At 45.8% G+C, this 23,116-nt stretch overlaps 1 protein-coding gene across 5 annotated transcripts in view; it reads left to right on the top strand.

Annotated features, from left to right (window-relative positions):
- Positions 1–23,116, top strand: part of LOC119160912 (uncharacterized) — a 256,608-nt gene that overhangs the window by 167,893 nt on the left and 65,599 nt on the right. For all 5 annotated transcript variants that reach the window (XM_037413180.2, XM_037413184.2, XM_037413182.2 and 2 more), the window contains one exon: positions 5,751–5,882. In XM_037413180.2, coding sequence (XP_037269077.2) covers positions 5,751–5,882 — 132 coding nt within the window. The remainder of the gene's footprint in view (positions 1–5,750; positions 5,883–23,116) is intronic.

The raw sequence follows: 23,116 nt of genomic DNA on the forward strand, positions 1-23,116 counted from the left end.
GCTAAACTTGGCTGGCAGTTGACAAAGCCAGTGTTCTCTTTGTCATTTTATATTGTCTGTTTCTTTTGCTGTTTGGTTCTGCCGTCAAAGTGAGTGGACTTTTATTTTAGAATATATTTTTTATTTTATATATATGCTTTCACGCATATATATAATATGCGTGAACGAGATCCGCTTAGAAAAGTTTTGTTTTAGAAAAGCTTTATTTTCGCAGTCGTATCCACTTTTGAGCCAAACCCTCGCTCAACACCAGCCAACATAAACCTCGCAGACACATATATCGTCATTCCCAGTGCTCCAACGAGGCCCCTTAAAAAATTCGCATTGACGGCGGTGCCACATTTCCCTCTATGTATTTTTGTGAGAAACTCTATGGTCAAACATCAGTGTGTTCGTTTACGTGCTACTGCGCGCTATTCTCGGCATTCACGTTTCCCGATTTTCAGCATCCACCGAGTTTTTAGCTGTTTGGCCCTGCGCTTTTGATCAAGTGAATTCTCCGAGACAGCTGTCTCACGCAGAGTGGACAGCGTTTGTGATTAACTTCCATTTGCGGACGTTGCCTTCGATGATCTGAGTGCTGCCAACGTTTTGATTCCAGCCGAAATGACCTTTGAGTGCTTTGCGGACGCTGACAAAGACCTCGAGCTGTGTGCGAAATTGACTGATTATGAAATCATTTGTCAAGCTATGAAGGATTTCGCCGACTCCTTCATCGAAATCTAACAGGCAGCACTTACACTGCCAATGAGCTCAAAGTTGACGCGAGCACTGATGACACCAGCATCAGTTTTCTACAACAGCATGACGTTAGCTGAAATTAAGGCAGACATCATTGCGGTCAAGCGGAATGCCATGCAAAAGGAAATGAGCTACTTTTTTGGGCCAGAGTGTTCACCAATGAGGTAGCGCCAGCCACGCCGGATTTTTTTTTCTAAACAAACGGACCTTCTCAGAGCCACCTAAACAATGCATTCGTCAGATTGCAACTAGAATCTTGTACTCGTGCCGTGACACTATCTTTCAGCGAAAAAATCACCGAAAAAGGTGCATTTTTATGTGCATTTGTTTTTCCGTACTGCCCGATTTTCCAAACATTATCGTGGTCCCTTGAGGATCTGGGAAATCTGACGCCGACTGTATCATCATACTAGTAGCAGCACAAACTAGTATATATATCTATAAACAATCTTGGGTCCACCGTCTAGCTAGTTGAGGACGACGGCACCCTCAAGAAAGCAAACGTAGCATGACACATTGAAGCCCAAACGAAATAGTGTCATCTCTGTCAGATTGCCAAATGTGTTAAAATATGCACCATATAAATTCAAGAGGAAAAAGAAGAACGTGTTTCAAGAGGAAAAAATGAAGAAAAGGTGTTTACCTGGGGTGACCACCATGCCGGAAAGAGCTAGCTACTTCCTTGAACTGGTATAGCGCATTACGGGGAAGAAGAAACGGCCGAGCAGACCGACACAAGAGGACAGAGCGCTAACTTCCAACTGAGCTTTATTGTCAAACTGCATCAAATATGTAGATCGGCACAAGCATACAAAACCACCCTAACGCAACGACAAGATTACACACAACATCTCACCGTCACATATCACAGACTCATAGGCGGTTATCCTGACTAAGGAAGGCCACTTCTTGTTCAGATAAAACCAAAGAAGGGGCGCTAATACACGTGATGCCAGCTCTTGCTATACAATGCGCTTCTATAATTTCCCTAGTTAATTGTGACGGGTGCTTTTTAACCACTTCACATTGATCAAACATGGGAGAACATCCACAATCGCGGCAGTGAATTCCAATGTGGGCCTGGATTGCTTTGTGAACATTATAATGGTGCTCTTTTAGCCTTTCATTAAAGCAGCGCCCCGTTTGCCCGAAATACCACTTACCACATGAGAGTGGAATAGCGTAAACAACACCCGCTACACACGGCACAAACCGAGTTTTGTGCTTGGTTGAGCAACCAGTGGTGCGTGAACTGAGAGGATTGAATACTTTGCAAAGCCGCTGTAACTTATCCGGCGCTGAAAACACCACTTTGACGCTGCATTTCTCCCCTATCTTTTTTAGCCGGTGGGAAATGTCATGCACGTAAGGTAAAACTACGGTTCTTTTTCGGTCGTTTGATTCCGGCTGAGCCTCAGAGTTGCAGCCTTTCTTTATCTGTTTTAATAGCTTTTCAGCTATAGATGCCAGTAGGATAGCTGGGTACCCAGCACTCAAAAGCCTTTCAGCTTGAGCTGCAAAGCTGTGCTGCATGACATGATGACATGATTTCCTAAGAGGATTGATGAGACAAAGATTTGTGATGCTTCGCTTAACTAACTTGGAATGGGAAGAGTGGGAAGATGGCGTTGATGTGGTTTCGCGTTTCATGCCTTCGACCAAAAAACTGCCATTTAAGAAAGTCGTGGGACACTCAAAAGACAATTTGCTAGCTCTGTTACCTTCTGACAAAGAGGGAGGTTTAGTCGTTTTACCGAACTCTTTATTTATTGAGAAAGCGACCACAGCTGTTCATTCTGTCTTTAGAGCTGAGGATGACACTTCCCTTAGCAAAGTTAAATCCCAAGCAAAAAAGCTGTGTGCCACCTTGGGTTTCGAAAAACTTGCCAAAGCAGTGGATAAGTGCAAGAAGCTCAGCCCTGATATGTTTTTTACGGCCAAAACACACAAGGTCGATTGCCCTCTGCGGGTAATTGTGACAGAGAGAGGAACATGACGAAAAACTGTGGGATTATTTCTGCAAGAAAAGCTTAATTTGCTCACTATCGATGACCCCTTTTTAATTAGGAATTCGGACTGTTTGGTTAACTTTCTGGAACATAACGACAGGGGCTTAAAAGCACTTTCTGTTGATATAAAGGATTTGTATTACTCTTTGCCGCATGAGAAGTTGTTATAGTGTGTTGACAATGCCATTGACTCATTTGGTGCTGTAGCCTTCCAGAATCTCACGGGTGTCCATAACAGTGACCTCTTAGAGCTTCTGTCTTTTTATATCAAGTCGACTTTTGTATCTTTTAATGATCGTAAATACATACAGAATAGTGGTGTCTGCATCGGGTCATGCCTCGCCCCGATCCTTAGTGACATATACCTTGCATATCATGACCGTTTGCTGATGAGCATGCTTGACCTAAATATTGTCACCAAAATATGTCGTTACGTAGACGACTTTTTAATTTTCATCGACTGCAGCGACGCTGCCTGCCAGCACCTAACCGACGGTATTGTAATGACTTTTAAAGAATGTTTTAAACAGCTTTTATTGACTCATGAGATGCCAGTTGACAACAGCTTACGCTTTTTAGATTTGAATTTAATGCTTTCACCTGACCATGTGTGCTGGCTATTTGAACCTAGAACTGGAAAACCTCTTTTACCCTATGACTCTTCCCATTCCAAGTTAGTTAAGCGAAGCATCACAAATCTTTGTCTCATCAATCCTCTTAGGAAATCATGTCATCATGTCATGCAGCTTTGCAGCTCAAGCTGAAAGGCTTTTGAGTGCTGGGTACCCAGCTATCCTACTGGCATCTATAGCTGAAAAGCTATTAAAACAGATAAAGAAAGGCTGCAACTCCGAGGTTCAGCCGAAATCAAACGATCGAAAAAGACCCGTAGTTTTACTTTACGTGCATGACATTTCCCACCGGCTAAAAAAGATAGGGGAGAAATGCAGCGTCAAAGTGGTGTTTTCAGCGCCGGATAAGTTACAGCGGCTTTGCAAAGTATTCAATCCTCTCAATTCACGCACCACTGGTTGCTCAACCAAGCACAAAACTCGGTTTGTGCCGTGTGTAGTGGGTGTTGTTTACGCTATTCCACTCTCATGTGGTAAGTGGTATTTCGGGCAAACGGGGCGCTGCTTTAATGAAAGGCTAAAAGAGCACCATTATAATGTTCACAAAGCAATCCAGGCCCACATTGGAATTCACTGCCGCGATTGTGGATGTTCTCCCATGTTTGATCAATGTGAATTGGTTAAAAAGCACCCGTCACAATTAACTCGGGAAATTATAGAAGTGCATTGTATAGCAAGAGCTGGCATCACGTGTATTAGCGCCCCTTCTTTGGTTTTATCTGAACAAGAAGTGGCCTTTCTTAATCAGGATAACCGCCTATGAATCTGTGATATGTGACGGTGAGATGTTGTGTGTAATCTTGTCGTTGCGTTAGGGTGGTTTTGTATGCTTGTGCCGATCTACATATTTGATGCAGTTTGACAATAAAGCTCATTTGGAAGTTAGCGCTCTGTCCTCTTGTGTCGGTCTGCTCGGCCGTTTCTTCTTCCCCGTAATGCGCTGTACCAGTTCAAGTACGACGAACCAACTCGCCCAATCTTCAACACTTGTAGCTACTTCCTGCCCCTCTGCTACTAACTCCAAAATGTGGTTGTTCAGTTAAAAAAAAAAAAAACTGACTTACAATATTTCCATTGAACCAATGCCTAGTGGAGGCCGAAATGAGGGACACCATAACACATGCCACTCAATTTTTGGCATCATGCACATGCATGATGTCTCAGAATGGGAAATGCAGTTCTGGGGAAAACTCTTACCCAAAGGTCGTGCACCTTGTATGCAGCTATGCCATCTGGGAAAAAGGAATTGTGGGGCCACTGTAGGCTATGAAGAACGACTGTTATCGGCAACAGTAGTGGTGCATCACTGATGTGTGGGGCCGTTTCATGGGGACTCTGTTGTCGCTCATCGATCCAGTTATTGGGAAAAGAAGCATGTCAAGTGAGATGTAAACTTCGGACCTCATGAAAATCAAATCACAACACTTCTTTCAAAATGTACGAGCATGAAAAATGTAGTGAATAAGAGCTTTTCAACAAAGCCCTTACTTTGGACGAGTAACTTCAAACGGCATATTCGGGGCATGTCCTCAATTTAACTAATGGCTTGGTTTGTATGGTCCACAACTGACGAGGTATCATGGCAACTGTGTATTTACATTTTAGTAATGACAAGAAGCGTGTTTGTGTGCAATTTTGTGTTTTTCACGTGGTGTGCTCATATAGCAAGGCACTGAAAGGCTGTTACATTCGACGGGGGACATCTGTCCGCAAGCTGAGTCTCTCATAGCGTGACCAGAGTTGGTTTGAGACTTTAAACTCGATAAACAAACCAACCAATCAAAGTGCTGGTCAGTTATCCTTTTACTAAACCCAACTGAAATATGTTTCCTCACTGATATTGGCATGGACACTTGTAATGAGTGCTGGGGTAACGAAAAATTACATCATGTAGCTTACCTCTTCATTATAACAACGTTTAACAGGAGTTGTATGTTATGAGCACACGGTAAGTCATCACCGGTGTATGCTGCATCAGTGTACTGGTTGCAGTGCTTGGCTGTTTACCCAAAAGGCCGCAGGTTTAATCCTGGCCACGGCGGTCACATTTTGAAAAATGCTAGTGGCCCGTGTGCTGTGCAATGTCGCTGCACATCAAGAAATTCAAGATCTTCAAAATTTCTGGAGTGTGGTTCATAATCCTATTGGGGTTTTGCCATGTCGTAAAACCCCTGATAATATTATCAATGGTGGCATGTACAATTCTTGGTCTATTGACAATGCAGACTCACAGCCAGTGCTAATAAATAATCTCTAACGCTGAAAGCTGTTTCCTCACGTAATGCATACCAGCCAGTCTTCCATCCAATTGTCGTATGTTTAGTGTTCTTGCCGCAGTTACATCTTTGTTCCCTCGTGTCTGTTGCAGGCAGTACTGGATTTTCAATGTACGATAGCAACATGTCCATTCTCGAGAAGTCGGGGAACGCTAACAGCTCATACCTGGACACCTCTGCATGTGGTGACAGTACGCAGGTGGCCTCTCCTTCGGCCGAGCAATGTAAGCAGACTGGTGCTCTTGCTTGTGTTGTAGTTTAAAAAATTATGGCTGCTTCGTGCGGAAGCAACAGCTGCCTCGCCTTCCTTGTCTCCCTTTATTTTTTTCCTCTCTTCTATTCCTCTTTGTTTTGTTTGCATCTTTTTTTATTTGTTTATATTTCTTTCTTTCTCACTCTGTTTCTCTTTGTGCCTTGCCCTCTGTTTTTCTATTTCTTTCTGTGTATTTCAATCTTTTTAGGTCTTTATTTCCTTTGTGTCTCTCTGTTTTCCTCTTTTTTTTTTCTATAACTTTCTTTCTCTCTTTTTCATGTGCTTCACTTAACCGAACAGAGTTTTCGTTTAACGCTTGCTTCTGTTGTACTTGGTAATGGGGATTGCCCAGTTCTTGCGGTGCATACCTGCCCGTAGAGTTTTGCACAACAGAGTCCAAGTTTCTGATACGTAGCTGTTCTGTCAAAAGCAGCTGCCTCTAAACACGTGTGCTTGAAATGCATGACTTTCGTTCACAGGATGGCCAGCACAGCTAGATGTAGGTGCATAAAAGCTATGTGCATGGCTTAAATAATTTGCAAAAATGCTATCTGAATTGCAGTTTTAATGTTAGAGTTGTGGAAGTATTTGGAATAACTGAAGGACAAGCTGGTATTTGACTTTTAAGCTCTATGAAAGTGTCCTTGAAGTATTTCAGTTTGGGAATACCTAGAAGAAAAAGTGCTATGCTTAGAAAAAAAAACGACTAACATATTAAGAAAACAGCATAGTTGGTGTACAATGTTGACAACCAATTTTTTAAACATGAAAGGAACTGCTAACATTGCTGTGTTTGGGCAGGCGGAAAGTGAGCTTTAATGTGAAGAATGAACTTTTACTTTTTTCTTTTTTTCAGCCAGCTTGTCAAAAACTTACTTTACATAGATTTGCGTGGTGCTGTTGCAGTACCAAAAGATATCCTACTACAAATTTCGGTTTACTAGAGGTTTGGTGGGGGGTGGTCGGCATCGCAGATGCTGCACGTGACCCTGACGGTATGCTGGCAGTTTAAGGGGAGACACTGGTCTGAAATTTTTTTTTTAATTTTCAGTATTTCCAGCTGAAATGTTAATACAATATGTATTTTTCACAGCTGAAAACAAATATGCAATTAGTTTTTTGCTATCACTTTTAGATTTTTAAATATTGAGTGTTACATAAACTTGCATTCTGCCCAGCCTTTTGACATCTTCCTCATAAAATATTGCTACAAATTTGATATGACAGCATTCCATGAAGGCCAGGGAATGCAACAAAACCATAATTTTCTTTTTAGCTTCATTGGTACCAGAGTTATGGCCTTAACAAGTATACTCATTAGAAATCTGAAACAGTTGCTTAAGTTTGTTGCTAATTGAATCACTATTGTAAATAAAAATATTACATTTTTTTTGTTTTCTTGCACTAATCAACATATAAGCTTTCAAATGCTGCAAGAATTATCAAAATCCGACTGCTACATCAAAAGATACTGTGGGCAATGGCTTAGGGTGTGATGAAAAATGTTGTTTTGAGAAAACGAGAAAAGAAGTTTAGGAACATGCTGAGCACTTATATTTAACAAGAAAAGGTGTGAATCGGTGTATTAACCATGTTAGAAGCCACCAGGAATGTAGTCATCATCATTCTCCTTGGTGCGCTTTCTTTTCATGGCATGCTTGAAGTTTTCAGCATGCTCATGCTTCTTCTCCGATGCCACTAGTCGGCGACTGTCCTTTTCTGAGCATCTTTCAGCAACCACAACACTCTGCTGCAGGTGCAGCTCCTTCAATATGGCGGCATCTGCTCTCCCTTTGCCAGCGTTGAACCTTGCGACAGCTTCGGCCACAGCAGCTTCAACAGTGAAAAGTGACGTGTGTTTGTTTTTGGACAGGAGCGACCAGATGACGGAGTGCAGGCTCTCGTTTGGGTTCTGTGTTTTGCCTCGCTGACAACGCTCCAGCAATTTCTTGTCAGAGAGGCGCGTGTATATAGGCCGCAAGGCATCAACCACATACTCCGGCAGGCTGTAGCGATGATTCGGAGGAGTCTCCTGCTTGGCAACAGCCTTGTTTATTTATTTATTTATTTAAAAATACCTTACAGGCTCTATTACGGAGCATAGAGTAAGGGGGGTACATAGGAAAGAATGCTAGTGGGTGATACTTCTGTCACAATACAAAGCAACTACAAAGCAAAGCAACTACAGAGCAACTAATAACTAATAATTAATAAATATACAAAGCAAGTAATAAGATTGGAACTAATAACAGTGGTTGCACAAATGACAAAGAGGGGCTTCAAGCAACAAGAATTTCCCAGCCGCAAAAAAGCACAAAAAACAAAAACAGAATTCAAGGAGGTTATACAATGCTATTGAGATAGATATATCATTAATTGCTCGTGAAAATTTTCATGATTAGTTTAATTGACAATGACGTACTTGCATTGACTTGCACCATGACTCTTCACCAGTTGGGCAGTGAGAGTGCTGAGGGCTTGCATCAGTAGATGCTACGTGATAAAAGGTTGCCCAGACAGCATTATTCATGGCCTCAATGCTTCCTTGGTTGCTTTGTAAAGCCCATCCATAATATGACGTGAGCTTTGTGACCAGCTCGCCTGTCAGTTTGCCCTTGCCGCCAAGGCTTGGCTTTCCTTCGGCGCTTTGTTTTTGCAGGAGGTTTCGAAGTGCTGTGCCCATGCGCTTATGCACATGGTTGACACAGTCCTCTTTTTCTATTGGCACGAAGCCATATACCTGTGCCTCCTGTGGACTGTTGAAGGCACGGCTGTCTCCATCACACAACATGGTTGTGTAGCGGAGCCCATGTCTCTCCAATGAGCGGCCAAATAAAATTTGTGCTGCTTCCACCTCCATTTGTCCCCGCTTACTGGAGGTATTCTTTTGGCAGGTAGGTAGGTAGGTAATCAACTTTATTGATTCACGAAGGAATCCTTTGAGGGGGGGGGTGTGGTTGGGGAAGTGGAATCGGGATGACAACGAGCCCTCGGGCCGCTCTAGGTGGCCGGACACTGCTGTGCTTCGGCGACCCTTCTGGCCCAGCTCACTGTCCGGAGCTGTAAACCCGTTTGCGAGCTGCGCAGAGCAGCCTTCCATCGCTCCTGGTGTTCTGACCCTTGCCACGGAGGCTTGGGTTTGTTTGGACAATGCAGAAATATGTGCTGGAAGTCGGCTCTGGTGCTAGGACATAAGTTGCAATGAGGCGAGGTTTCGCCATGTGTAAAAAGGGAGAGAAGAAAAGGAGTCGTTACTGTGGCCGTTTGAAGTCTGCGCCACAAAGCCTGGTCACTTCTGGAGAGAGATTTATGTGGCGGGGGATACGTTAGGCGGAAATTTCGGTAAAATAGCGTGATATCGTGATAGCCGAGGAGTCGATCCCTGGCACTTCGAAGCGAAGGCAGGTCGCTGTGAGCCCGGTTGGCGAGTGCTCGGGCTTGGGTGTGAGCGGCCGTGTTGCCTGGGTGTCCACAGTGCACAGGGACCCAGAGGAGGGTGATGAAGCGATCAGGCGGAAGAGATGATTCAAGAATTTTAGCAGCCGGAGAATGAATTCGGAAAGTGGCGAAATTACGAATTGCAGTTTTTGAATCAGAAAAAATATACTCAGCGGAGGAGTGAACAATGGCTAAAGCAATTGCCGCCTCCTCTGCTTCCAGGGATTCTGTCAAATTTGGAAGGGACGCACTAGCGACCAGTTTTTGAAATCCATCTACGACGGCTACCGCGAAAGCTCGATGATCTACATATTCGGCCGCGTCCACATAAACTGCGGGAGAATCAGGAGGGAAGCGCTTTTGAAGGGACCTGGCTCGAGCTTCCCGTCGTGCCCGATTATGTTCTCGGTGAGTATTTTTGGGGAGTGGCGGGATTAATAGGCTGCTGCTAACAGTGACGGGAACTGCGTGTGTGGCCGTGGTGTGACCAGGAACGTTGATTCCAAGTTGGCGCAGGAGTACCTGTCCTGTTTCTGTGAGTGATAGTCTTTGATATTGGCTGAAAAGATGCACCTCTACAAGCTCTCCCAGAGTGTTGTGCACCCCAAGTTGAAGTAGTTTATCTGTGGCTGTTGATTTAGGGAGATGGAGCGCAGTTTTATAGGCATTACGAATGAGTCTGTTAAGTTGCTCGATCTCCGTAAGTGAGAGATAGAGGTAGGGGATAGAATAGGTAATTCTGCATAGGCAAAAGGCCTGTATGAGGCGGCGTGTGTCTGCTTCCCTCATGCCGCTATGACGATTGGATATGCTCTTAATAAGGGAAGCTGTATTTTGAACTGAGGTGCGGATTAACTTTATGGTGTCGGCGTTCGAGCCATTGTCCGAAATATTAAGGCCTAAAATATTGATTTTATTGACCCTGCGAATAGGGGTGTCATCAAGCATGACTTGAATGTGACATGTATCTTGCTTTTTAAAATCAATTACTAGGAGTTCCGATTTAGCCGCCGAGCAGGTGAGCCCAATATTATTGGCGTGTTTAACAACAAGGTCAGCGGCCAACTGAAGCTTCGATTCGATTTCGCCATGGTTGCCAGTATTGACCCAGATGGTGATGTCATCCGCGTACAAGGAGTGATTGATGGAAGAAAGTTTGTCGAGTTCCCGTGTTAGCGGTATGAGAGTAACGTTAAAAAGGAACGGGGACAAAACCGATCCTTGGGGCGTTCCCTTGCTACCTAGCATGAAGGGATCGGTTTTGAAAGTGCCCAACTGTAGGCAGACGGACCTATTGCTGAGAAAGGCAGAGACATACCTGTGCGTGCGAGAGCCTACGTTTAGTTCACTAAGAGATTGTAAAATTGAGGAGTGAGAAACATTATCAAAAGCCTTAGTCAGGTCCAGTGCAAGGATGGCTCTGGTGATGTGTGGAAAAGTAGGATTTAGCAAGTCCTCCTTAAGCTGCAGCATGACATCCTGAGGGGAGAGTCCCGCTCGGAAGCCGTACATGGTGGAAGGAAACAGTTTTTCTTGTTCCATGTAGCGACTAAGACGATTGAGAATTACATGCTCCATCAGTTTTCCTGTACATGAGGTAAGAGAGATCGGTCTCAAATTATTAAGGTCTAACGGCTTATTATGTTTGGGTATGAAAGTCACCTTAGCTGACTTCCATTCCTGGGGCAGCGTGCCCTGCTCCCATTGCTGATTCATGTAATCGGTAAGAGCTGCCACTGACTTGGAGTCTAAATTTCGGAGTGTTTTGTTAGTAATTCCATCTAGTCCTGGAGCAGATGTGGTGCGAAGTTTGTTTAGGGCAGCCCAAACTTCCGCCTCTGCAATTGGTGCATCCGAGTCTGCATTGGGAGCTCCATAGTAGGTAGGTAACGATTCTCGCCTTCCGCCAGGGAAAAACGTAGTTTTAAGAGGAGTTTCAATGCCTTGCCCTTGTTTTTCTACTTCAAACAAGAGTTTCGTAATTCGCTTATTACTTTCACATCGCGAGGAGCATCTGCCATATGGAGATCTGACATATGGCGAAGCAGGGACCAAGAGTTCTTCATATGTAGAGTATCGTCGAGCCGGTTACATATCTGGTTCCATTGCTGCGATGAAAGTTCGGCCGCCGTGTTCAGTTACAAGCTGGAGTGTTTGTGACATCTTGCGTTTTAGTTTACGATTATATTTTTACTTGAGCCATCGTTTCTCCAAGCTCTGATAAGCCTCCCATAGGTGAAGTAGCCTGCTGTCTACTGGATCACGGATATGTGCTGCTGGGGCTACTTTTTCGCTAAGAGGTACATCCTGTTTAAGCTGAGACGCCCAGTCTTTGTAGTCTTGAATTTCTTTTTTCGGGTTTCGGTCTCAGATTTCGCGAAATTTATCCCAGTCAACAATATGTTCAAATGAAACTGTGGACGAAAATTGGCATGGGGCAGCGTAATTGTTAGGATGTAATAATGATCACTGCCGAGGTTGACCCCACTGTGTGTCCAGTTAGCTTGTCGCACATTTTTAGTGAAAGTAAGGCCAGGGGTGGTATCTCGCTCACACTGTTGCCAATTCGTGTTGGTAGCATGCAATCAGTGACTAGAGTGCATCTGTTTCGCTGAATGTATTGAAGAAGGCTGGTGCCCTTCCGAGTGTTTCTCCTGTAACCCCAATCTACTTGCGGGGCATTAAAGTCACCCGTTACGACTATGGGAGCAGAGTTTGCTATTTGGATGGCCCTATCGATTGCTTCAAAAACAGCAGTGAGGCCATCTCTAGGATGAGAATAAATATTCAAAATAAAATATGTGCCTTGTCCTGTACGACCTGGGAGAAGTTCAAGAAGAAGGCAGTCACTGTAAAGATCGGAAAGATCATGCGCTATAAACGAGATATTCCTCTGTATATATGTGGCAGCCCATGGGGAGCTAGGATGCGAATGTACAGCCTGATAGCCGAGGAGTTTGCAAGCTTTTAAAGGCTCCTGTACGGAGATGACATCAGGGGCCCGTGTAGACCGCTGTATATAAAGTGAGAGGTTGTCTCTCTTGTTTCTTAATCCACGGCAATTCCATTGCCATATGCAGAGTGAAGAGGGTGAAGATGAGGCAAGGGTGCAGGAGGGGGTTATGGCTGCGAAGGCGCTGGAGAGGGTTGAGATTGAGGGAGAGATTCGAGCCGAGCAACTAACACGTCTAGAATACTTTCTATCTTATTGAAGCGTTCAGCAATTTGCGTAAAGCCTAAATCAACCTTTTGTTTGAGTTCCCGGTGTTCTTTCCGAATTTTTGACTGGTGCTTTTAAAATCGTCCTCCGATGACTCGGGTTGCTCTGTCCTTTTCTTTTTTGCTGGCTCTGGAGAGGAATCTATAATATCGGTCCCTGACTCGGCTGCCATATTAGGCTCTATGACAGAGGGGGAGATGGATAGGGGTGGAGAAGATGCGGGTGGGGCAGCTGTAAGTGTACTTAAACGTTCCAGCACCAGAGCCAACTGTTGCTTTAACTCTTGATTCTTTCGCATTAGACATTCGATAGTCTCCTGAGTTTTAGAATTTTCTTTAGCGTCAGAGAGCATACAACAGGAGCAGGAGGTTTGCTTTGCCCAGCTCACCTTTTTGGGTTTGGTGCTGAAGTCGCGGTTTTGTGATGCACTTCGTCCAGGGCTTTTGCCTTTGCTGCCATGGTTTCATCCAGTACTCCTGCTTTTGCTGCTACGGTTTCGTCCAGGACTCTTGCTTCTGCTGCTACGATTTCTATCGTCGATGCTTGAAAAAAACTCCTTCTCGAGCTGGAACTCGGGCTGCTCCTGCTGGTGCTCTTGTTGCGGCCTTTATCGTGGCCGCGAGAGACGGCTGAAGCCACGCTGAAAGCGTTGCTTGCATGCCCTGTCACCCGTTTTGTGAGCGTCCCCACAGATGACGCACTGCGGGGTGCAGGGATAGTCCTCCAGGTGTTTCTGTCCGCAGCTTGAGCAAGTGAGGCGATTTGGCAAAGGACATACATCTCGTCGGTGGCCCACTTGTCTGCAGTTTAGGCACGCTTCCAGCTTCGGTCGAAAGTTGAAAACGGCGTAGAGGATGCCAAACATTCTGACTGACGGAGGAAGCTCCTCAGCCATGAAGTGAATGAGCACTGAGCGTGAGGTACGCCCCATGTTCCTTGCTTGGACTATTGGTAGAAGGGGATTCGCCCGACGTAATTCTTGAAGCAAGTCCTGAGGTGATTCACCATTCCAAGCGCGGTAGATGATCCCTGCTCGTGCCCCGTCCGGGGGAGCTATGTACGCGTGAAATTCCAGTTTTTTACCACGTAGCGGGAGTTCTCGTACTTTTGCATAGTTGGCAACTCGGTCAGCGCAAGATGTGGACACGGTGAAAATATTCTTGGCCAGATTGGTGCACACAAGATCTTCGTCGGCAACCACAGAGTGCAGTCCGCTTTTGGCGACTACAGCCGCTCGTAACTCTACGTCGGTGTACTGGGCCAGATCTACGCCCGCACTCGGACGAAAGACAATCTTGAAGTCGTCGACTGGCAACCGTGGCAGTCGTTTTAAGCGAGGACGCGCCACAGCTGTGTTGTCGAGCTTTGAGGAAACGCCGGGCGGTGATTCCGTTTTGCGTGCTGGCATTTCGGCAGCTGACGCCGCTTTACTTGACTGGTTTCTTCAGTTTCTTTTGACTGTTGTAGAGGTGAGCGTTGTCGGGCATTCAGGACTACACTCCATTCTTCTGGGTTGAATTCTGTGGCAGGTAAATCCGTGCCACTCACCATGTATGCCATTGCGTTGCCGAATGAACTTGTGCACGCGCGTCGAAGCGCGAGCCCGACGCCGGTGGCGTTAGGGCTAACGAGGCGGCGTTCCCCCGCTCAGCAAGAGTTGATGTTTGCAAAGCTCCTCAAGAACAAAGAGGTTTGAGGCACTCACCAGCAGCGTCGGAAACTGCTGAAGTTCAAGAGAGACCACTGTTGGCACCAAAAAAGCAGTCTTGGTTCGACAAAAACTTCGTAGAATACGGAGCCCATGCGAGGAACACCAGCCTTGCCTGGCCCCCTAGCGGACTCCTGATTCTTTTGGCAAGTGTGACCAGCTAGCCACTCGGCATACCTTGGGTTGTCCTTCTTCGGCCCTAGCTGGCAGCCCAAACAAAAGTTCGATAGGACGACGAAGTCGAGCACATAACCCGTGAATAGTTCAATCACAGTCCCTACACAACTATGGGATGAGTGGCCCCTGGTCAGCCAAGTCCCATCAAAGGAAACGGCGATAATTCCAGGATTTCCATAGTTAAGTTCGGAATACATCATTTTCACGGTGCTCGCGCAGTTGTCAATAACGCGCGCGGCAGCCTTCTGCGCGACAGGGTTCATTTTCAATTTCACATAATCCTGGTATGTCTTGGTGTGCAGGCCTCTCCGTGAAATATTTAGGGCGGAAAAAATATCGTTGAGCGCAGTTTGCCCGTTTCCTGTGCTCATTGCCGCGCGAACCGCGAGCACGTTAATTTCGAAGGGGCCGTGCGCTGCGTCCCCCCCCCTGCTCTCGGCGAGCTCCATACGGTCCTCAGTTTACCGCACTTGTCACATGTGAGAACAAGTTTCGCGGCTATGCCATATTCGCGGTCTTCCTTGGAGATTCTGCCAGGCCCGCCACACACACTGCACTTCATACACTGAAGAAGTTTGTTGACCAACTCTAAGCTAATGACGGTGAACGGCGTACCAGGCGTTGCGGCTCCATCCGAGTCTCGAAAAAAATACTGCTTGCGTTTTGTGGCAGACTTCGATGAAAGATCTTGCAGAACATCGCTCGCACGACACTCGATGGCCACTTTTTCAGCGTCGGAAACCAGGGGAGTGTCGACGCGCACAGCTCTCGTGTGATCTTGGGACGCGGCTATCGCGCCCGCGATCGCGGGTGCCGCGGCGGTGATAGCGCTGGCACAGCCTGCTTCTTCCGAGTTCTCGGCTCTCGGCGGCAGAAGGTCTCGCTGGTGATAAGGTGCGGGCTCTAGGACGCCGTTTTCGCCTTTTTCCGTACGCATGAGCACTCCGGAACTTCCGATGACCGCCTGTCATTGCACCGAATGCACAGCCGTTGTTATGCCTAGTTCACGCTGAAACATTCGCTTTCTACAGCGACCGAAATTCCCCTGCTGCCGAAACGCAGCGTCGTTCGCACTGGACGCGCCCCGCGCCGCCGAATATGCCATCTACTACGTGGCGAACGTGGGATGGACGCGCTGTCACCCGGTTGTTGTCGCGGCTCGCAAACGCTTCTATGCTATCCGGTGGTGTATACTTCGACGATTCTCGTACGCAGGAAGCAAGAAAAGACAGTACGGCTTACTTTGCTGGCAAGTGGCTGTCTTGTAATGCACGAAGAGCAGAAAACGCCGACGCCAGTGGCGTTGGTGGGTTCGTTTTGCTCTGCAAGACCGCAACAAGCTCGGTCACGCCAACAGCAAGCTCAGTCACCTCTTTCACGAAATACGGAGGCGAAGTAGGCTCAGAGTAGGTTAAACTGCCGTTGGTTTCAACATTCAGTTACGTGCACTGCGGCATAACAAGTGAGTAGGGCTTGGCCGCCATTTTTCAAAATTCCTTGACTAGCGCTCCTATTGGTCCGCGGTGACCGATTCGGCGACAGACGCCGCAAAAATCGGTCCGAGAGCGATCGGCGCGGAGAGGGCCCTTTCGGCGGCCGGAATGCTCAGTGTGAACGCGGCCTTATGCCTCTACGTAGAATGGCGGCTTGCACGCCGCTGTCTAGCAGACGAATCCCTTCGCGTCCAATAGGAAACCGGGAACTGCCCCACGTGACAAAAACGCACCAATAATATGCGAGTATTCAGTTTTTCTTTATGCGCGATAGCTGCGTTGTTGCTAGACGAAAAACGTTCTTCCGCTAGGAACAGATAATAGAAAAGCGTCTTTAAAATCAGATCAAAATGGTCACGCTACTTGGCAACGCACGGAGGAAGGATGTGGCAACGTTTCTAGACTAGGTAAGTTGCAAAACTCCCCTCGTCAGACTACTCGTCACATGGCCCCGGGACAGCTTCCGGTTTGGTGGCACTGGCGGCGCAACAAGCTTCCGCTAGCAGACGAAAACGCGTAGTCGTCGTGGCAAGACGCCATGGCGGCTGTTTTGAAAGAGCTTTGCCAACAGTATATTATCGAGATTTGTTGTGCTGCCGCAGAAACTTAATACTGCGTAATATTTAGTGGCGTAAAGCAAATACAGTATAATTATGGTTTTCTGAACTGCCCACAATAAACAATGCTTGATATATATAGCATAACGTACGTGTCTGTCGGTTAGTTGCTAGTTGGTGTACGTTCGCAATAGATTTTTAGACGCGAAAAACCCAATTAGAATGTCTGGCATCCTCTTTTCTGGCTGTGTTTTTCGGGCTTGAAAATAAAGTACAACTATGTGTCGCAATCTTGTGGCTTTTGTCTGGTTAAGTAGTCAGCTTTTTTTTTTTTTCATGTCAGTCACATTCTTTAGCAACTTAGACCGTCGAAAAGCTACGCGTGCGGCCATTTTCTTGAACATGTCTTCCCTCTGCTTCTTCTGGAGTTCCTCTAATGAAACGTGTTAACACAGCTGCAGCCAAAGTTTCGAGCAGAGACCGCACTTTGGGGTATCGGGGAGCACTTCGTAGTCATTACTCACGAGTCTGCCTGCTGACGCATTGGGACAACATGAACACACTTGCAGCTTTTCTATGTCCTCCAGAAGTTCTGCCCATTGGATTATGGTATCTGCATTGCCAGGCGACTTGGCTAAGCGATGGTGACGGCTGCTAATGGTGACTGTCATGTCTTCTGCGACGACAACGCATTTCTCCACAAATGGCGCTCTTTTTTTTTTTCTTTGAGCCCTAAAAACACCACAAGACGTCTTGTCTCGCCATTCTCAACAACGTTCCGCCAGCATGCAAAAAAAAAAGCATTTTCTATGTCTTGAAGCGAAATGACGCCGCTAGTTGATGGCATGTCGAGACTTATTTCGCTGTCTTCTAGCTCAGTGCTCGCAGATAGTCTATTCTTTTTGGCCGATGATATTCTGGAAAATATCCCACTCCTATCGGGCACCTTTCACTTCTTTGTCGCGGGCCCCGCAACAAAGGTAAGCGGGCAAATTCGGGAATATTTGTGGAACGCATCCTTCGACGAGGTCCCACTTTCCTCTTGCGATTTGTACCTTCTTACCATATGACGTGAGTGAAAGTCTTCAGGATGTCCTTCTCATGAAAGTGCATATCACACACACGTGAGATGCTGGGCAGTTTCTTATCCGCATGAGGAATAGCGTGGTCCCATACCTCTCGCTGCTCAGGTACACGTGGGCACAAAATAAATGCCGTGGTATCTCTCATTTCCTGTAGCTACTCTACAGCCGAGAACGCAACATCTGGGCATGATGAAAGCACGCAACACATACAAAGCAGAACAGGGCGCGCTGAAGCACAAAAATGTTCACGCAGAAAGAAGCCTCCACAGATATCGACGCACTGCAACTTACACAGCGATGATACGGGAGTGACACGAGCGAGCTAGGTGTTTTGTGAGCGAGCATGCAGTGAGCGAATCTGGATGCGACAGCAGCGCCACATTTGTCACTGGCAGCGGCGGCGCCGCGCAACATCGCTCAGTTTTGCAACTTACCTAGTCTAGAAACGTTGCTACTTGGTGCGGTTCTCGCGCGCTGCGGCGTTGAATACGACCGTTTTTGAGGTGGTTTCGGAAGCGAAAATGGTCATCAAACTGACTTTGCGACCAAATAACTCGACAAATACGCATTACAGAGCTATAATATTTTAGGAACAGCTTCCTTAGACCTTAATGATTATGAAAAAAAGATACTTCAAAAAATCGGTTTTTCGGTAAATTTTCGGCCTCCCATACCCGTGTCTCCCCTTAAGCCATGCATAGCTAATTCAGTTTGGTATTTTCTGCAGAAGCAAGAACTTTTTTCATGCATCCAGTGTGTGTGTAGAGTCATGGAATGAATACGGGATGCTTACATTTCAGTTAAGAACTGTAAATAATGCCCCCTATAGTTTGGTAGGCTTTCTGCGCTTAAAATTCAGGAATCTTGTGGCACAGGTGGCTTGAGTAATAAGAGTGTTGTTAAAATTACTCTGTAAACATTCTGCTGTTGACTCGTGTCTGAAAAATTTAGTGAGGCATTGTATGAAGCTCGATTTCACTACTGCATTGACTACATGGATCAGGTGGTGCGGCAAGCAAACAGGGAAAAAAAAAAAAAGAGTCTGGAACTCATGCCTATGAAAAAGTAATTTGGCAACTGTGTTCTTTGCATATTCACATTTATTTGAGCTTGCCAGAATCTATGTCATTGCATCGACTTTCGTGCCTCAAACTCTTGCAACTTGCTGGTTTCTTTGCCCTTTTCCCTTGTGGTGTTTCTCATGGAGATATACTGCATGAGGACTCAAGGAAAGAGTGACTGACTATTCATGCCATCCTGAAGCATTTCTTCCTTCCTGCTTATCATGTGCACACAAGCAAAAAAAAGTCGGCATTAACAATCATCCCATTACTTGGGATTAGGGAAGTGTGGGGCATTCTTCGAGCACTGGCCTCTGCAGGGATGTCAGAGGCTCAAGCGTCAAATCACTGTAACAACTGCAAGGATAGGTTTGGGGAATACAGCTTTGTGTCTCTTGCCTTGTGCAAACTGCCCTAGTTTCTGCTAGAAGAATGTTTGCAAGTAGAACCCAACATTACCGTAGGATGATTACTTTTCTATTAGTGAAACATTGGGACATGTTGACCGGAAATTGGTTGGAGGGGGAGGAATGGAGGTTGACGCAGAAAGATGAGAAAAAAATCACAGTCTAATCCCGCCACAATGATATTGACGAGATGCACAGAAATTGGGCCACCCTAAACCTTCAGCTTTAGGAGTTGGATGCTTTAGTGACATCCTGTTCCTAGGGCTTACTTCAAACACTTAGTGCATGAAACCTTTTCGAATTTGCTATGCACCCACTATGTGGCCTTAAGAAAATAGGCACAGTACCAAGTGTGCTTTTTGTAGTGGGGTACCAGCTTTCAACTGTAGAGCCATTATGATAATCACATTATCTGGCACCCGTTGGCAATGCACACTTGTACCGCACATTATTACTGCAATATTTAATCTTGCATTGTGAAGCATGTACACAGGATGCATGTGTTTGTGAAGCATGAAAGCTATTTTCACTGAATTTCTAAGCAGGGGAAGTTCTTTTCACTGTTCTCAAAAGTAGAGGCGTGGCTGTGTGGTAGAACATCCGCTTGCCACGCAAACGACCCGGGTTCGATCCCCACTGAGACCCAAACAACCCTGGTTTTGTCCCCACTCTGCTCCAGGATTTTTTGTCATTTATTTATCTGATTTGCATCATTCTAGATTTTTCAGTCACGCATAAGATGATTTTTCGCTAACAACCAACGACGCCAACACCGACACCATCGCATTAAAAGTTCTGACGATAGTTATAGCGCGAGAACAAAACAACATGAGAACAAGGACACGAGCGCTCGTGTCCTTCATGTCATTGTCTCTGTGTCATTGTTTTGTTCTCGCGCTATAACTATCGTCATGCCATACCAACTAGCCCAAGCTGCCACACTAAGTTAAAAGTTCATTGTCGTGGAATTTTGTTGCAACAAATTCCCACTAAATTCGGTGAGATCTGTTCATTATGGCTCGTCCTTTGGTCCCAGCAAGCGCATGCATTTGACTCTGACTAACTCTGACGTACTTGGCCGCACACCAAATGAATACATAGAACACACTTAAAAGGCACAAAACACGTCAAAAAAAGTTACTTAGGGGTGCAGGTTATGCGAGAGTTTTAGTATGCGAGTTGGCTTCATGGCACACCTTCACTGTAATGTAGAAAAGGCGACCAGGGATATTGCGCAAGTATTTTTTTTTCCACGGTTTGTAGTCGGGACTGGTGGGTCGGTTATATTCAGGAGTGAGCTATCAATAAGAAAATATGTTATTTAGACTATTTTTGAAGCATGCAGAGTGTGCAGCACTGCGAACGAATGTGCCAGCGCTTTGCTGTAGGCTAACTGGAAGCTAAGTGCTGAGGATCAGCACTACTGCAGCCGTAACTTTTTGTGCTGTTCTACTGCTTTATTGCCTTTAAGTAGCCTTGGGTGAATATTTAAGTGCTTCGAATATTCTAACAAATAATGCAGTATTCGAATTCACTTTGAATCAAATTTAAATTAATGAAAATTTCTGATTGTTCGAGACGAACGAATAAATGCATATTAAACCACATGTAACAATTTGTAAAGGGGGTTTTACTGCATTGGATGAGTGCTAAGCAGTGAAACCATCTAAACAGGTATATAGTAGTACACACGTAACTTTTGTAAAACAAGCTTCACTGCTGTGAAGTGATGCAAAGCCATGAAAACATAAATCAGGAGAATTTCGCATTGCCGTGAAGTCCCACTTATTAAAAGAAAATATTACCTTCACATCAATTCATTTTTTTAAGTTTGAAAGCCCGTTATACCGACTTATATGCTCCAAGTATGGCAAATTTTAATACTTCACATATTTTTACAAGCTATCACTTGCACTTACAAAAAGTTAAATCCTGCTGCTATTCAAAGTTGTTTCCACTTCCTTTGATGCAGAAAAAAAAAATGACAATGGAATTTTAAAAAATGTGGTGCAGTTTAGTTTTGCCATGACAAATATGCCCCTCTTTCTTTATAATATGTGATATATATATTATTTTAATCGGATTCAAAATTATTCGATCAAAATCACTATTCGCTTTAGATTCGCTTTGAACCTAAAATTCACTATTCGCTCAAGCTTGCCTTTAACTTTTGGCTCTGTTAGCTGCATATTTCTTGAGTGTGTTTGCTATCGATGATCACAAAGATAGTGACCACAGTTTTCTTCACAGCACTTGCAGGGAATGGTAGCTCCATTTTCTATCTGCGCACTGCCCGTGCGCGCTCCTTGGTAACTGCTCTGTTGTTATCTGTGGTCACGTTCACTGCGGTTTTGTCCGCAGCATTGCAGCAACCAGCATTGCTTTTAATCGGTGCGTGTTGGATGCGCACGTGCTTTCGTGCTCCACAATTGCATTTGTGTTCGCAGCGATTGCGGCAGAATGTTATGCTTGGCATAGGTACATGCTGGCCCCTTACGTGCCTTCATAATGCCCTGGTTGTCATTCAAGATTGCAGGGCTGGTGACAACAAGCAGTACAGTAAAATCTCGTTAATTCGACCCCCCATTAATTCGGCCACAGCGTCTGGTCCCGTCCAAAATGTACATTGTTCTATGACTGAAAACTCTCATTGGAACAAATTCGGCCGTGCTTCGGTTAATTCGAACGCCTGACCGTGGTCGAGTCATGACAGGGAAGCAGCAGCAGATTCTGCCGGCCAAATCGAAGGCGCATTTAAACAGCTTTGGGATCGGATTGTGGCCTTTGAGATTCAAAACTTCGTTCATGGGTAGTACATCTCTGAGACACCCCAAGAAAAAAAAAATCCACATGGTGGTTTAAACAACCAAAATGGAAGGCAGTGCATCGCTACTGTCATCAGCAACGGGCAACCTACGGATTTGCCTTTTCTTTTTTCTTGCGTGTCGAACACGTTTGCATGACGGTTGAGTTCGATTGCTCAACTCTAGTGTGCTTTAAATTGTTTATCTGTATGTGATCAGTGCCATCTGCAGTCTTACTCTTGCTGTTTTTGAAAAGTTCGCTGGTTTTCATTTCCTGTTTATCACTGTGCGTTTTTTTGTATATGTGTGTATTTGTGTTGTCTACTTCGTGTGTGCGTGCGTGACCACTGCGCGAGCAATGCTGGGATGGCTTCATCTCCATCTCCTGCGGCCCCAACCGCCCCAACTCCTGCAGCGAAGAGGGCGAAGTACGAAGCAAAGGATTTGGCTGCAAAGTGGGAGCATCTCTAAAAGAGAAGTGTCGGAAAAGTTCAACTTACATGAGGAACGAAGAGCAGATTATGCAAGCGTATGACGGGGACATGTTTGTCGACCGAAGGAAGAGGCTTCGAACCTCAGCGCAGCCTAAACTAGAAGCGCTGTTGGGCTGGATTGCCGTTTCGCGCGTTTTGCATTTGCCCTTGAGCGGCCTCCTTATCTGCGCACAAGCAGAGAAGTTCGCGGTGACCATGAACATTGACTTCTTCAATGCGTCCGAAGGCTGGTTCGACCGCTTGAAGAAGCGACGTGGGCTGGTGTTCCGCAACGTGTGTGGTGGAAGAGGTGCATTTGACGAAAGTGTTGTGCAGGACTGGCGGTCTGAACTAATCACGCGCCATTACATGTACGAGCCGTGCAACATTTTCAACGCTGATGAAACAGCGCTGTTCTATAAGGCTCTGCCTGACAAGACAATCGCGTTTAAGGGGGACCCGTGCATCGGTGGAAAGCGAAGTAAAGAGTACGTGACAGTTCTTCTGGCTGCTAACATGACCGGCACTGAGCGGCTGCCGCTTATGGTGATCTGGAAAGCTGCGAAGCCAAGATGTTAAGAATATTAAACAGCTGCCTGTCGACTTCCGGTTCAACAGAAAGGCTTGGATGACTGCCGAACTCTTTCAAGCCTGGCTGCGTCAACTCGACCTCCACTTTGCGGCCAAGGCTCCGAAGTCCGAAGGTGTTGTTCGGGCTAGACAACTGTAGTGCGCACACGAAGGTGTCTGGGCTCAAGAACATTGAAATGCTATTCCTGCCT

The sequence above is a fragment of the Rhipicephalus microplus genome, chromosome X (assembly GCF_043290135.1).
Source record: "Rhipicephalus microplus isolate Deutch F79 chromosome X, USDA_Rmic, whole genome shotgun sequence".
Classification (NCBI taxonomy): Eukaryota; Metazoa; Arthropoda; class Arachnida; order Ixodida; family Ixodidae; genus Rhipicephalus; species Rhipicephalus microplus.